This window comes from Equus asinus, chromosome 9 (assembly GCF_041296235.1).
Source record: "Equus asinus isolate D_3611 breed Donkey chromosome 9, EquAss-T2T_v2, whole genome shotgun sequence".
NCBI classification, from domain to species: domain Eukaryota; kingdom Metazoa; phylum Chordata; class Mammalia; order Perissodactyla; family Equidae; genus Equus; species Equus asinus.
The window spans coordinates 70153973-70171258 of record NC_091798.1 but is presented as its reverse complement, the minus strand read 5'-3'; the positions used below and the strand labels follow the sequence as shown (position 1 = coordinate 70171258).

General features: G+C 34.8%; 1 protein-coding gene across 26 annotated transcripts in view; it reads left to right on the top strand.

The window, feature by feature from the left end:
• The window catches only part of PPIP5K2 (diphosphoinositol pentakisphosphate kinase 2), a 64047-nt gene extending 50320 nt beyond the window's left edge, over positions 1 to 13727 (top strand). For 5 of the 26 annotated variants that reach the window (XM_070517636.1, XM_070517640.1, XM_014841202.3 and 2 more), the window contains 6 exons: positions 333 to 452; positions 1347 to 1409; positions 3222 to 3281; positions 4868 to 5008; positions 8473 to 8598; positions 11996 to 13727. In XM_070517636.1, coding sequence (XP_070373737.1) covers positions 333 to 452; positions 1347 to 1409; positions 3222 to 3281; positions 4868 to 5008; positions 8473 to 8598; positions 11996 to 12108 — 623 coding nt within the window. In that variant the 3' untranslated portion in view covers positions 12109 to 13727. Of the gene's footprint in view, positions 1 to 332; positions 453 to 1346; positions 1410 to 2586; positions 3282 to 4867; positions 5010 to 8472; positions 8599 to 11995 lie in introns of those variants that run through there. The other 21 variants (XM_070517645.1, XM_070517644.1, XM_070517641.1 and 18 more) reach the window with 9 other exon arrangements.
• Positions 13728 to 17286: the final 3559 nt, after the last annotated feature.

Genomic DNA, 17286 nt, shown 5'->3' with positions numbered 1-17286 from the left:
TCATGCAAAATGATTGACAGAGTCCTTTATCATCCTAAATTAATTTCTATGGTAGTGTTTTTAATGCTTTTAATATGTATATGTCTAATTATTGTATGGGCATGTTATTTTTTCAAAGACAACGTTTCGTCCAGTGTTAAATACCCCCATTTGTGCATATGATAAATGGTAGTAGTGGTTGTATTAAAATTGATGTTACAAGCAAATTGTGAGCCTGTTCAAGGCACTGCCAAATATGTGTGGTAAGAGCCAAGTTATTGCATGCTGCATGAATTCCCAATGTGAATGGAAGAACACCCGTTGTTGTATGTATTTTCTCTAACTCCCATCAGGGTCTCACTGTGCGGGCCTGTTTAGCACCTCGGTGCTCGGGGGTTCTTCAAGCGCACCTAACCTACAGGATTATGCTCGTACTCATCGTAAAAAGCTGACCTCTTCTGGCTGCATAGATGGTATGTGCACACGTGCACACACAGATTCATACCTACACCCATGCACACACCCATGAACATACAGTATTTCTCAAAGGCAAGCCTAAGGCCACTGACTGATACAAGTGGAATCCTAGCACCGTTTGCCTAAATGACTATCAGTGCTTTACTATCCACAGCTTGGAATCATGTTTCATCAAACAGTTAATTGTAGTTAGACTTACGGTACTTGTTCAGTTAGTAGTTTTCTGAAATGTGAAATTTAGAACTGCATGATGTGTATTCTTTTAGATAGTTGATAAGCTATATTACAAAGAATAAATGTTTCTTTGATCTTTTCAACATTTGCTCATTGTTAACCCTTATTTTACTTACTGGTATTGATCTAAATAAAATGATGTGAATAGAATGTTTATAAGTAGAAGAAAATATCATATTGGCAATTTTTTATAAAAATAATTCTAGGATGAGAATATGTTAGGATCACTAGTTGAAGGAGATGCTCTCACCATTGTTAATATACCTTCAGTTTTAATATTCAGAATGTCTTTTGAGACTCGTGGAAGCTTATCCCTTTTGTTAATAAGTGTATTTATTAGCCCTTTCAGAATTAGCTTTATTTAAAACTTTTTCTCATGTATCTACAAATTTACTTTAGTCAGTAAAACATGGGTTTACTAGAATTGCCAGCTCATCCTGCTTTTCTTTTTTTTGTATATTTCATTAAACACTGCCTCTATCATCAAGCCATTTTACTTCTTCTAACCAGTATTTGGCTTATTACCCTCTCTCATTGTCCCTTCTGCATGTCACCTAATTCTAACCTCCTTATATATTTGTTTTTCCCTCTTTTTTTAAGTGTCCTTCTTTTGGTAGCTGTTACGAATTTCAGGTACCTGTTTTTCTCTTTCTCAGACGCCACACGCGGTTCTGCTGTTAAAAGGTTTTCTATCTCATTTGCTCGACACCCAACCAATGGTACGTTTTGCTTTTATTTTAAAAGATACTCCCTGCTTCATCCTTTTTTATTTTTTTTAATTTCAAAATGTGGGATATGCAGTATCATCATTTCTCTGTCCTTAATTTCAATTGGCATACGACTCCACCGTATTATTTACCCAAAGTACTGATACTGTCCAGCTCCCTTTTTTAGCTGTAATTTACACAGTAATTTAATACTACTCATCAAACTTTTAGATGACCACAATGATGATGAGTTTTAATACTAGATTAGCAGCTGAAAATTCCATCTAATTTCTCAAGTGATCAGTTTATACAAATTTTAAAAATATAACAACTGATATTCTTTATTTTCTTCTTAATTCTTAATAATTTTAATGTTTTTTCATGCCTGATTTCTTTTCTGATCACGTTTATTTTATTGAGCTGTTTAACAAAGTTATAGAGCCACACTTGTCAAATAGCAAAATAAGATGTATCTTTGAAAAATTCTTGGGAAGCAGGGAGTGCAGATTTCACTGTGTAACATTCTTTTATCCCTGGCTCTGTGTCTAAAGCAAAACCCGACTCGATCTGGAGCACTCTGAAAACTTCACCCAGCATTCACTTTGTCCTCATGTGGCAGTATGGTTTGCTGTTAAGCGACCAATTCCTTTTGGTACCACTGCTTTTATTAAAATTTGGAGAACTCCTGATGGGAAGAAGACTAAGTTAAAAATCTAGAAAGCTGATTCAATTAAATTGAATTTTCAAGGCTGAACAGGAAAGTGTTTCGTGGCCATTATTTATAAACTGAATTGTTGCATTATTACAGCTTCTTTACATATGGCTTGTTCTTATGGGGCAAGAGGGAGTATTTACTGATCATTTTTACATAATAAGATCAAAGAATTTAAAAGAAAACATACAAATTTTTGCTTTTATTCAGATTGAAGGTACTTTTATTCCTGGAACTTTTTTTCTTTTTAACTGCAAATAAGTCTTTCAAAAACTCAAGTCGGGTCTTTCAAAAACATTTATGAAGCTAAAGGATTGGACACAAGTTTATAGTCATTCTCCCCGATCCGGACCCTTTAACAGCACAGCTCAATGACAGTGCACTTCATAATACTTCTTGAAGGTGGAGTAAGAAGATCTCATCCTCCACGAGAGAAAATTTAGCTGTAAAGCTTAATGTGCTTTCCCTTCATTGTAGCTGTTTAAATGCTACTCTTTGAAGAAGAAAAAGATCCTTATTTGATACAGCTGCAGCTTCTAAAGAACCCATATGCATAAGAACCTCTAGAAGAAAAACTGAAGTCACAAGAAAAACAGAAGTCACACAATTCTCAGAAGAGACATTGCAGGTTTAAAACTGACTATAGTTTTTGTGCAGAATGCTTATGTGTTTATAGCCAGTATTGCAAGTTTTATGTAGGAGAAATCTATGTTTACTGAAGCTAAAAAACAAAAGAACAAAAATGCTTTTGTTAAATTTAACAGAAAATAGACTAATTTTATATTCCTTTGGTTTAGGCTTTAAAAAAAAATGTGGATTTTCCACTCATTGTGTGACTTAATGCATGTAAAATGCATTCCTTTCAACTCTAGAAATACTTCTTTTGGGTTTTCAAGATTTCTTTTTTCTTTTTTTATATATTATGTTGTCTTATCTGTCCTATGAATTGTCATTTGACTCTTTCTTTCACTTTTTATTTCCCCTAACTTTCATGTTGTTTCCATCTTAACACATATCATGGACTTACCCTCCCTTCATCTTTAGTTCAAGGAACATGGTGAAACAAGTATCTTCTGACAGTGCTTTACCTTATTTTCTGGGCCTCTGTGCAGAACACCTACACCTCTATAGGTGCTGGTCCGTTTCCTCTGTGGAATTTCTAGGCTCCAGTGGTATGTTTTTATAGCTTCTAAACATGACAGCAGGGTGGCTTTTTAAATTGCTGCGCTAACCCTTTCATTGTGCATTAAAGAAAAAGTTTACTAAAGATAAATGGAAAAAAACATAGTCCAGAGGAACTCAATTATATTGTCATTTGCCTGTTGTAAAATCTAACAGGCAAATGCAAGAAAATAGTTGTTTCAAAAGACTTGTAAATATTCTGAGGAAAGGATAAAAAACCATATTGTTAAGTTTAGTGTAATTGTAATGCAAAGAAAGGGTTTGCGCTTATTTGCATGAATCTGGTACTTTAAAAAAATGCAATACTTGTGCAAGCCTAATTTCTTTAGTGCTTAACGTAGGTGCTTTAGCTGCTATTATGGTTCTAGTTGTCTTTTGTTTTTCTTTTTAAATATATGTAATGTTCTGTCATGCTGTGGTTTGTACCTGAAAATCAAACATACCGGTTTTGTAAATCCTTTGGTTCTTTTCATAGGAAGATTAGATTCTCTTTTAACCAAGTTTCCCTATTCCAGCTAAGACTCAGGCAGTTCTTAGGTCAATATTTCCTCCCAAAATTAAATAAATATCAGTCAGTATTAAAAATGAGCAGATGCCTATTGAAGAAGAGAGTTTAATTTTTACTTTTTAATTAATAATATTAGATTTCATATACAACCTTAATTTACATATCAAAAGTATTTCCTTTGGAGGAAAATTAGTTTGAATTTTTGGAAGTAGATGCAGAAAGACTTGTTATTTTGGTTGTATATGAAGCAATTTTAAAAGCCATTCAGTTGAATAAAGTTTAAATGAACAGGCAATTTTTATAAAAAGCAAAGAACCTATATTGTATTTGTTTTTAAAACTGTGTTTAAGCGCTTTTGTTTCACTGATGGTATTACATATCAGCATGGTTTGTTTCATGAAATTTTTGTGCCATTGTTGAATGCAAACATATTTGTATTTTGTATTTTGCTTTTTACTTGGCCTGACTTTACTCAGCTTAGCAATTTCCAATAGAATTACTGTGTTAATTCAATAAAGGTAGGTGAAATACATTTTGGAATTTTAATTTCAGCATAAATGAATGAATGTTATGGGATTGCACTAGAGAGTGTGGTTGGCCTTGGTATGACTGGAAAAGTATTTAAAATCACTCTTCATGCGTAATTACGTAATTGTTTTTCAACAAGAAGTTACCTTTAGCATCCTGGCATCAGGGACACATCTTGGTATCCCCTTATTCACCTGTCAAATAGACCTGATTTTAAAAAGTAAAAACTGAAAAATTGTATTTTTTCTGTCTTTCCCCCAGGTTGTTTTCTTTAAGTGTTATTCTTAGATTTTACCAAAATATAGAATGAAATTGTGTGCATGCTGTACTATGTGATTACGTTTAAAATCAAATCTTTGTCACATCTTGTTCCAACCGCATACTGCATAGCATCTGGTGTCATGACTTCAGAGATTCGTGTGTTTGCATGTGATAGATTGAAAAGACCTAAACTGTCCAGTTCTAAGTAATGGTCTTCTTCCTTTCTAAATAATGATTTTTAAATATCCAACTTTTTTCTCATTTTTGTTTTTTTTCCAGGCTTTGAATTGTATTCCATGGTGCCATCTATTTGTCCTCTAGAAACTCTTCACAATGCCCTGTCTTTAAAGCAGGTGGATGACTTTCTTGCCTCCATTGCTTCTCCATCAAGTGAAGTTCCACGGAAGACTCCTGAAATTTGTAGGAAAAATTATTATTTGATTTGGGGGCAGTAGACATTATCTGAATATAAAAAGAATTACAAAAATATAAACTCAAGTAGTGGTAGTGAATAGAGTTTTAGGAGAGAAAGGGGTGAAAAAGAATATTATTTGTAATTCTTTGGTGGAATATGCAATGCACCACTTTTCTTGACTCCCAGAAAACTTTTTTCTTACGAAAAGAAAAACAAAAAATCTAAGACCCAGCAATAGAAGTCAGCAACATAATAGAGAGTCACAGTCTTTTTTCACGTTCCTACTGTATGTGATTTTATAGTAAACTTTTTAAAAATTACAAAATATCAGTCTGCATTAACCTACACATGCACACCTGCCCATCCCCTCACTACTTTTGGTAAGTAAGTCATATTGATTCAGAAAGAGCTCTTGGCTAAAGAGAGCAAATTAGGACAATGTTTTTCAAATGGTATTCTTCAGAAAATATTCTGAAGAGGTTAATTTGTGTGTGTGAAGAAAAGGGGTTCATGGCTAAGTATGTTTTGGAAAGTGTGTATCCTATCCCACCTCCCTTTGGAGAGATATTGTCACATTAGTATATAAACAGCTAAGGTTCTTCTGTAAGGAAACCTGTATTCCCAGATTTTCCAGAGTTTATTTTTTGAGAAAATACTTTTTTGGGTAACACTTTTATGCATCTTGTAGCTCTATTCTAGGGCCATTGTCTTGAGAATTGTTCAAGGCTCCCCTTTTAGATGTGAGCAGTCAGCTGGCTGTTGTCATTTTCAGCTCTATAGGATCTTTTGGCATGTTAGAATTTCCAGTTTAGGAAACGTTAGTTTTGGGAGAGAGTGTTCTTCTTAGAGTTAAGAGTCTTGCTAGTCCTAGTCATCTCTTAGGAAAGCTACAGACTTTCTCTGTACCATTCTCGTTTTTGTAAGGAGAATGCTGTAAATGTATTTCTCCTAAGATTAAAATTGGAGGTCTTGGAATGAAAGCCACTTTCATGTCTTGTTATTCTCTTCCATTTCTTGGGCTACCACACTGTATTATTCTAGAGAGTTCTATTCACATTGTCTTCTGCTTTCAATCATCAATGGTGATAGGTATCTTGGTGTGACTCTTTTAAAATATTTCACTTTAGGAATGGTTTTGGGAAATAAGTTTGAATTTCAGAATTTGCTTATGAATGTGCCTGATTCTGAGAATTGATAACACTCCAGATGAAATAACTTCTCCAAGCTTTCAAGTCCAAGTCAGGAAAATGAAGGATGTTCATCTCCTTTTATTCTCTATTAGCTGATAGAATGGATAGTCCTGCTCCCCAGAATGCAGTAGAGAACCTGAATAAATTCTCATTCACCCTTTTACTCCTTTTTATACTTGATGTTTCACTGCTTCCTTGGAGCAGAGATTTGTAATCTTAAAACAGAGATTAAAGAAAGATTCTAATTAGTAAATAAGAACTTAGGGTAGATAACAATGCTATTTAGAATTTAGAAGATTTTCAGTGAATGACTTAAAGGTAATAGCAGCAGTACTGATGTCTATTTGTTTTGGAAAGAGAATTTTGGTGGGATATTTATGAAAAGATAATCTTCCAAGGGGTTTTCTGTGGTGCTGTTATTTTATGAAGGCTTCATTTCTGTGGTTAGTGAATTCAATTCACCAGAGTGTATTATTGAGTTACATTAATTGAGGATGTTAAATTCTTTCTCCAGTTCTGATTAGCTCTTCTCTGTATTGTGGATGCAAGTTGTACCCCAATCCCTCTAGCTGTCTTAAAATTTCATGTCATTACTTACTAAGGAAACTAAATGAGAAAGTAAATGTCGTTAATGCAATTCACAGAATTGGATAAACCTTGGAGTTAATTCAGTTTGTTGGTCTTTATTCCCAAGAGCTTTTGGAAGTTCCATGAGGAAGAGAAGGATGCTGAATGGTTAAATCTTGTGTCTTCCATGGCTGCTTCAACTGGAGTGTCTGCTTTGATCCATTTTGTTTAAGATTTCACTTGAGAAAAGTTTACGGTTTCAAGAAAAATATTAGAAAGACACTATTGAGGAAATCAACTAGTTAGTGTTAGTTAGCAGATCTTCTAAAGTGTATCGTTTTTTCGTTCTTTTTGAATATTAAAGAAAATATGGTGCCAATTATGATGGAAGTATCTGAATCCTGTATTTTATAGTGTAACTGCAGAATTAATATTTAGTAATCTCAGTATATTTACATTATTTATACTTAATTTCTTGAATTGTCAAGGAAGTAGCATCATAATATAGAACTATATTGATTTTGTGGTGTTTATAATAAGGGAGAAGACATTGTTAATCTTCTGTCATTCAGAAAGTTTTTTTCCTCACCTAGGACAAAATTAATCAATATGTGGTAACTAGTAGATGGCTTACAGTGGGGCACTGACAAGATCAGATTCGGGGAAAAGATGTGAAAATACTAATTGGGTAAGTTAGAGGTAGAAGTTAACAGCATAGGATAAAAAAATGCAAGCAGGAAAGAGCTGAGTAATGGTGAAGTTAGTGCTTCATATGATGTTTTAGGGACTTTTTCGTCACTTTTAGATTATTTCATTAGTGACTACTTTGAGCTTCTGCCAGTGGAATTTATGTTCCTATAGTGTAGATATCAACCACCTAAGGCACATTTGCCATAATTGTCCCACATAATGGTTTTTCAGAGACACACTGTTTTATTGCTCTCAAGTCCTCTTCCAAAATTGCAAAAATAGGCAAATCTGTTTTTGTTATCTCCCCACCTCTCTTTGTTGAAGGATCCAGAAACTCATGCCAATAGCTCCCCTACTCTGGCCTATCGTTCCCCAGAGGATTCCATACTTAAGATTATCCCTACTTTTCCTTTTCACACCTCTCAGTCTCCCCACTTTGATCAGAAAGAGAAAAAAATGTCTTTAAAATTCCCTTGCATGAAAATGAATCTCAGCTGGGTAATATAGGAAGACAGGGAGACAATCTGATTTACCTACTTACTTGTAATCTGGTTAGTTTATTCTTAAATATGATAGTTTAGTAGACCATTGTGTTTACAGATGAACTGTCCTTGAATCGCTACTTGGTATTTTTGAGAGAAACAATTTGGGATTCTTTGTCTTCTGTTACTAGCAATAAAACTATGCCGTCAGTTCTCTGCCATCCTTTAAGAATCTGAGTTTCTATCAGGACAGAATAAAATTAAGTCTATTGCTCTATTCCTGTTGGTATTCCTTTGGTGAATACTGTTAAATGCTAATTGTTTCAATATAAACAGAACATTTATTTGGTCAAGAGCATTAGAGAACTTTTTATAGCAAAGATGGTTTTGCTGAGTTTACTCTACAAACCTAGTCTGTCTTCTCCTGTTATTATGTGTATTCATAGGGCCACTAAATATGTCAAAAGAAATCTTCTAAAATGTAAAGATAGAATTGGCAGGAAATTGCTGAATTATTATGTTTGTTTATTTTTTTTTCAGCCTCTACAACTTCACGTTCCAGTCCAGTAATGAGACGAAAAGTATCTTTAAATACATATACACCTGCAAAGATCCTCCCAACACCACCAGCTACCTTAAAGAGTACTAAAGCAAGCAGCAAACCAGGTTAGAAGTGTATGGGAATTTGTATATTCTGTATATCAATTAGATACAGATATTAATAGCTTGCTTTTTAAGTGTAAAATCTGTTTTTAAGTAGGATCATTGCACTCTAGGAGGTGTAATGATCCTCCTAGAGTGTAATGATCCTAGGGGTTAAAAATCTATCATTGTAGCCTTTTGATATGTTTGTATTTTTCCTCTATTGATTGTCTCCCCCTGCATCTGTTAATAAAATATGTTTCATATTTACACTTTTTTCCAAACTAATTTATGGACTGTCTTCTTTTGTTTTTCTGTTGAGCTTAGGCATCTTTATATATGAAGATTTTTTTTCTTTCTTTACAGTATTTTAGTATCTCCATTCTCAGTCTGAAGGTATGACTACCAAATTCAACGATCTTTTATTAGCTTTTTTCTGTTTTAAGTTCTTGGCATAATTGGTTGTGTCATTGATCCTTCCTGAAATGTTCTCTTATCTTGACCTCCAAGATATTACTCTGTATTGGTGTTCATTCCATTTATCTGATTTGTCTATCTTTTTGTTTGATGGTTCTTCTTCTTTCTACTTTCTTAGCCCAGACAGGGACCATCAACTCTTCATTTTTTTCTTACCCTATGCCTTTTTTCTTCCATATAACTTCAATTCCATATCGCTGCAAGGCTTTGACTGTCTCCTCAGTGCAGATGTCTTCATTCTTTTCCTCCTTTTAGTCCTCTCAAATATTCTTTTGGTTAAGAGTTTGTGCTTGGGAGTCAGAGGGGTGTAGATTAAAATCTCAGCTCTGCTACTTATTAGCTATATGACCGTGGGCACGTTACTTAACCTCTCTGATCCTTGGTTTCATAGTCATAAAATCAGAGAAATAGTACCCGTTTTTTAAGTTGTCAGAAGTGAATGCAGTAACATATGAAGTACTTGGCACACATGGTAAACACTCACTAAATGTTTGCTGCTATTGTTATTATACTATAGCCGAACCCCCTCCACTGATGATGTATTTATATGATTTTCAAAACAAGAGCTCTGATGACACTCTATACCACTGATTTGATCTGTTATACCTGATTATAGCTTTGTCAGATTACCAGGCCTTATAAATCAGACACAGTATCTTAAAGAGATTTAAACCTTGTACATTTCTAAATAATCAGTGTATGCAGCTACAGATTTGAGGATGTTGAACCATCCCTGCATCCCTGGAATGAAACCCACTTGATCATGATGTATTATCTTTTTAATGTAACTGTAAATATACATCTCTAACTTCCCGTGGTCTACTTAGAATTAATTTTATACCACTTAGAGTGAAATGTAGAAGCCTTGCAACTGTATAGGTTCATTTACCTTCCCCTCCTCCCATCCTTTACACAAAGTTACCCATATATGTCACTTCTACATATATTGTAAGAGCGATATACAATGTTATCGTGTTTGCTTTAGACAGTCATATGTATTTTAAAGAAATTAAGAGGAGAAAAAAGTCTTTTATTTATCCACATATTTGCCATTTTTGATGCTTTTCATTCCTTCTTCTAAGTGTTTGTTTCCATCTAATTTCATTTGCTTTCAACCTGAATATTTTAGCATTTCTTATACTGCAGGTCTGTTATTGTTTGAAACATCTTTATTTCACTTTCATTCTTGAAAGGTAGTTTTGCTGGAAAAGTTCTGGGAAGAAAGTTTTTTCTTTCAGTATTTTAAAGATGTTGTTCCACTGTCTTCTGGTTCCCATTGTTTCTGATGAGAAGTCTTTGTTAATCTGAATTGTTCCCATGTCTGTGGTGGTTAATGGGTTATTTTACTCTGCCTGCTTTCAATGTTTTCCCTTTCTCTTTGGTTCTCAGCTGTTGGACTATGGCATGCTTAGGATTTTTTTTTAGGTAATAATCCTGGTTGATGTTCACTTTTACCTGCCGTCTCCATTCTGCTGTTAAACCCATTCAGTGAATTTTTATTTCAGATATTTATTCGTTAATTTTAGACAGTATTGTTGATTATTTTTTTTCTTTGGAGATTTCCTATGTTTTTATTCATTATAAGCATATTTTCCTTTGTTCTTGAGTATAGTTAAAATAGTTGCTTTAAAATTCTTGTCCCTGTTAATCTGGCTGATTTCAGGATTAGTCTGTCAATTTACCCACTCTCAAGAAGAAAGATGTTTTCCTACTTTTTCATATTTTGAGTAATTTTTTATTGTGCTTTAGACATTGTCAATGATATGTTGTAGAAACTCTAGATTCTGTTATATTCCTCCAAAGAGTATTGGGTTGCTTTGGTTTTTTTAAAGCAAAGAGTTAACCTTGGCTGAGCTCAGTTTGCAAAACTGTGTCCCTTGAAGTGGTTGGCAGCTCAAATTTCACTTCACTTCTTTTAGCCTTATCTAGACTTCTTGGAGCTCACTCTGCTCACTCCATAACTTGGATCAGGGTTTATACAAAGAACTGAGGGCTCTCCTTTTTGGGATTTCTCTCTTGACTTTCCAGAAACTATAACTGCCCTAGTACTTGTCTTCTGGTTCTTCATGCTAGTAAGACTGAGTTTTATGTTGGAGTTTTAGCTATTCCACATGATGCAGACTGGATCCTGTCCTTAGGCCAAAAGCTTTAAAAAAGGGCAGGGGTAGAGAGGGCAAGGAGGACTCATCCCATGTTGTTTCCTTCTTCCAAGTATTGATTCTTGTCCGGTATATGCCTGCTTTTATTCGCTCTTCAGTGTCTTTGGGTAGTTGTTTTTCCTATTTTATCTAGAGTTTATACTTGTTACCTGCAGGACAGTTGATCTGACTGTAGGTTACCCTTCCATACCAGAATGTAACTCGGTTTAGAATAACTTTTTGATAACTCATTAGGGCTTGATGTTGGTTTGGATGTTGAAGGATGAGTCCTAAGTCAAGAACGTTTCTAGTTGCCTAACATTTTAGCTTTTTAGAGAATGGTGAGATAGGAATGATAGGAGAAAATAGGTGTTTATAGGGAAAATGATGAGTTCAGTTTTAAACCTGTTAAGTTTGTGTTTCCTGTGAGATATCTATGTAGAGATTTCTAGTAGGATATACACAATATACAGATCTTGAGGTGAGGGAAAAGGCCTGGGCCAGAAGTATAAATTTGAAGTCATTAGCATAATAGATGGTAGTTAAAAATGATGAAAAAAATTAGTCTCCTAAGAAGAATGTAAAGTGAAAAGAGAAATTTGTGAACACAGCCCGTTGGCATTACTTTTCTGTATTGGTGTCAAATTCTAAAAAGTAAAAAGTTAAAAATGCTATATTACATGTTTACAATGTTTCATTTACATCACAATTCTAACACAAGATGACTTATTTTGTTATTTAGCAGTATTACTTGAACTTGGATTGCTTGTGAAAATCTAAGCAATAGTTTTTATTTTTTTGTACAGCCACCAGTGGACCTTCTAGTGCAGTTGTTCCTAATACCTCATCTCGGAGAAAGAGTATTACTAGCAAAACAGAAATGCATGAACACAAAAAAAGCACTGGGAAGAAGAAATGAAATCTTTTTAGCAGAAGCTGGAACTCCTTATACTTATAAAAATCATGTGTTCAGTAGAAAAAGACGTGTAATAAACGTTCACTGAAAACTGTCAAAGCAAGTAATTTATGGTTTCTCTTTATACATCTCTGTCTTCATTAAAAAATAGGTTAAATCTAGAGAATGCTTTGTATATATGTAGGTACAGAACTTTCGTCATGATCTGGAAATGTTGAAAACAATGTTTATTTAGCATTTTATAAATGGCAAAACTTATGGTGATGAAGATCTGTCATTCTTAACGTGGTGTTTACCATGTGCCTGTGGTAAAGAAAAGGAACATAAAGCTCAGCTGGCCTGTACCACTGTCACACCAGTGATGCTATTTACTGAAGAATCTGTGAGGTAGCCTCTGTACACACTTTCATTTTCATGGGATTGCATGTTGGCTGTGAAAAACTATAGCTTGGATTGAAATTTGATGGCCAGGATTACATATTGGGAACTTGTAATAGGTATATTTCCAAAGAGATTTCATTGACCATTTAGATTAGAAAGCGTTTTTTTCTCCCAATTGTTACAGTTACATATACTGCAATATTTAATAACTGGAGTGTTAGCATATGAGTTATTTTTTCAATCAGTGCTTCGAATTTTTTTATTGTGCATTATTTAATATTATTACATATACAGCTGGGATAACTATACTTTTATGCACACAAATTTGTATATTAATTTTTAGAAAATATTTTCTTTATATATTTCCTTACCATAAGGTGCTTTTGCTCATCAGGAAAATTTTGCTTCATATATTGGCAAGAAAGACATCTTTAGAGTTTCCTTTTAAGAGATATGGTTGACAAGTTCATAAATGTTATGCTTACTTTCAGAATTCTTTTTACATCTAAGGAACTCAGTTCAAAAATGGAAATCGTCAACGTGAGAAGAATATCTGAATTCTGTAGTTAGTAGATATTATGTATAGCACCTGTTTTTACCATTTCCATTCTTATCTCCGGTGTATCAGTTGATCTCACTAAGAAAGCTTAAATATGAAGCATTTGAAATAAATGCTCTTTTCAAATGATTAGATTTTGAAGGAAAATTAAGATCATTGTGTTATGATTTTACCTATGATGTGAAAAAATATTTATTATCCTTGGTGCTTTTTTTCCCTTAATGCACAAATAGTTACAGACCACTTGAAATAAACCGTAAACCAAACAGCACAACCTAAGAATTCTGTGCATTGCCGGTCAGATAACTTACATTCCTAAAGCTTTAGTTTGAAGCTTATGTTTAGAAAAATTATTGAATTCTTGTATGAATATAACTATTAAAATTCTTCAAAAGAGACTCTCCTAACCTTAAATCATCATATATGTACTGACTTTTAGAAAATAAGTATATTACGTGTTAGTTTTAGAAGGTACCAGATGCAAAAGTCATAAATACATACAACTGTATGTTCGTATACTTCACATGAATGTAAATGTATTATATGGAGACATGTCTTGTAAACAGCTGGCTGTATCTAAGCTTTCTGTATGTGGAAATGTGGTTAATGTGCTCATTGTGGGAGTAAGGAAACTATTTTTATTTTTTAAGTGGAACTGAATTAAAATATTTTATTTCCTGAATCAGAGAGTGACTTAAATGGCAAATAATTTTTTATTTCTCTTCTTGATCTACTTCCTTTTAGCTTTCAAAGTAGAAATAATGAGGAAAACTGTTTCAGTATTAAACAATGCTTGTCTTAGATTGTTAAATACAATTTATTGTTATTGGCCATACATATTGCAATATATTGCTTTCCACGGAAATTAACTAGAAAGGTCAGTACAACTCACTTTTTCCATTGTTATTCAAGAACTATGATCTCACTATAGTCACTAAACTGGACAGTCTTATTTGCAAGAATCTTAGAATCATTTTCCAGAACGAAAAAAAAGTCTTTCATATCAGAGCAAGAAATTATAGTTACCACTGTTTAGTGGAAGTTTGACTGAAGCATCTGTTTCTCACTTTATCCTGAGAAAGTATGTTTTTTTGTTTGTTTGTTTTTTTAAATACTAGAAGATTCCTTCTTGCCACCTAATCCTCCAACCAGCAAAGAGCTGAGAAAGCCCAGTTTGAGGAATGGCCCAGTCATCCCAGGATGTTAGTCTTCATAGTGCATTGTTCAATCTTTTCACCCTTAAACACCCTGCATCTGAACTCAGAGCTAACTTTGCCCTTGAAGTCTAGTGCCAGCAGATTCTGCTGCTCTGGTCCTGACAAGCTCTCATAGTCCGTTCTCAACTGCTAGCAAATGTTTTTGGGATGTTCTACCAATCGAGTTCAGGAGAAAAGTCTCATGTTTCCTTTAAGCAGGAAATGGAGGCAGAAGGAAGACAGTAACAGGACAGAGAACATGCAGCAGTGTGCTTAACATACATGGAGCCAACGGGCTTTAGATGGCAATTATGGGAGAAAAGTTAAATGTTTAGTTCTTCAAGAAATATCTAATTAAAACTATAGACAAGAGAAAAGTCTGTTTTGGTCAGGGCCGCCCAGATTCCCTCCAGGTTCTGCTGACTCTGATCTACATGCCTACTAGTATCTAGCTTCAGGCCAGTTTGAACTAAGGCTTTACATTTTTGTCCTGTACCTTGTTTGGTATAAAGTTCTCAGTCTTGTGTGCTTATCAAAGTTTGCCTTACATATAGAGTTCATTAATTTTACATCACTTGATCTTTATAATGTAGACTACCTGTATTTATTGTTCTAAAGTTAGGATCACTTCTGTGGTGGCCCAGCCGTTCCCTCTCTAGCTTCTCTAATTCTTCCCCTGTACATGGAGCTTTCACAAACAGCTGCTGTTCTTGCCCACGGGGACAATTTTTACACTACTTCTGGAATCTCTTCTGATAAGGAGTCGAAGTAGAAACAGCTCTCCCTTTGTAGAGAATCATGGGTACCAAATTATTGCCATGTAAAGTTTTCTTTATATGGGTCAATTTTTGTGGACGTTCTAGTCTCTTTTTCAGAGAATGAAGGGCTATCTAAAATCTATTATACTATATATAAATTATATCTTAATTAATTAGTTAAATGTATTTAGATTTTCTGTAACCTGCTTTTCCTTTGGTCCACATGCTTAGTCATGACTTGAGAGAGAGGTAAATTAAACTTCCCACTTAGGGATTTCTGTCAGTTTCTCCTTTTTTTATCAGTTTTTACTTTTTTCTATATAGTATGTGGCTGTTTCCTGTTGCATATAAATTCACGACTGTTAGATTTCCATTGTGAGTTTTATCTTTATCATTACAACAATATCTTTTTTTTGATCTCATTGGATGCTTTTGCCCTATAGTTTAAAATGTCAAATACTAAGATTATGACCTGTGTTTTATTTTGGCTTTCATCTGCATATTATACCTGTATCCATTTTTAAATTTTTTATGTTTGCGTCACTTTGTTTAGGTATTTTATTTTAGTATAGTATATAGTGGGTTTTGGTTTGTGCTTCAATTTTAGAATTCCTCTTATTTAATACATTAGTCTATTTATATATATACTGTATCTTTGCTTTTAGGTTATGCTTTCTGTTTTTATTTTTAGTTTTTTTATCTTTTTGTAACAATACTTTTCATTGCAAATAAGAAAAGCTCCAATTGAAACTGGCTTAAAATCATAAGGAAATTTATTATTACACATTTCTGAAGGTCTGAAGGAGGAGTGGGCTCCACAGTTCTATCAGCCATTATGACATCAAGGACCCAGGTTCTCTCCCTCTCCCCTCTAGCATAGTATAAGCTATCCCAAAGTTGTTTCCCTCATGTTTGCAAGATGGCTGCCAGTGACAGGGCTACCTGTTTCCTTGTTTATGTCCAACACAACAAAAATTGAGGAAAATTCTCTCTCAACCCTGGAATAGTGAGTCTTTCACTTCAGTGTGACTGGGCTAACTTATTTGGTCATATGTCTACACCTAGATGAATAACATTCTCCACGAGAATTTCATGAACTCAGTGGCCCTGGAGATGGTGATGGGGTCAGGTTATCCCAAAAGCTTCAGCACTGTTGATATTTTTTACCAGATAATTCTTCATTGTGGAAGGCTGTCAGCGCGTTGTAGGATGTTTGGCAGTATCCCTATGCCAAGTTGCAAGGATTGGTGTCAATCAAGACAATGAGCCAAAATGAAAATAACAAGTCTTTATTTACTTACTGTAATAACATAAGCAAGAGGCCAAAGAGGAAAGTTATTCTGGCTCTTCACTGTTCCCTTTCCCCCACCATGGAAGGGCACTGAGCAAGGGTCAATCAAATGACATGCAGTGCAGGTGTGGGAAATTGTCTCACGAATACATTTTCTATTTAAGAACATTAAATTATACGAAAGTATTTATGAAACTAAAATCTAAAGGATGGTAAGGAGCACTGAACAAAAGTTTCCTGCGTTTTATGAACCCAGGGGACTGGGGGCAGAGAGATGAGTAAGGGCTAGGAGTGGAAAAAAACTGGAGAGCTTTTTGGTCAAGCCCTCACTCTTCCCGTAGCCCATAAGTAGATGTCTGAAAAATGTTGCAGCCAAGGTCCCCTGATAAGGAGGCCTCCGAATAAAAGTGCCTCGGCTAGGAATGCAGATATGCATGGCAGCATGCTGGCCCCTGGGGGCCTGAGTCGTTGACTGCAACTGCCTTGGAAGACTGTGTGTGGGGAGGGCGTTCCCCCATGAAGCTGCCAGGCAAAGCCTTGGTAATTGCCTATGGTAGGGCCTGAAAGCTCACATCCAGGACATTGACCTGGAACCAGTGTCCTCATCCTGGCCTTTACCCTAAATGCCAGTAGCATACCCCCAAATTGAGTCAACAGTGTGTCCACACGTTACCAAATGTCCACTAGGGGGCAGAGTCACCCTCAGTTAACCACTAACCTAAGGCGTGTGATTGTGTGACGAAAGGATGGACATATGACCAACATCAGGGTTCTGATAGGAAAGGGAGGGGGGCATGCAGGGGCAGAGGGATGGGTAACACATAACTAATGAACAATGTACGCTGCACTTGCATTATATTATCTGTGTTTGCTATAGTTGCCTTTTTTCGACTAGTCGTTTTCTTCTTAAGTGTGATTTTGAATTATATATTTAATTTGCTTTTGATTCCCAGCTATGAGCAATGTCCAATTAGTATACTTCTTTATACCCTTTTC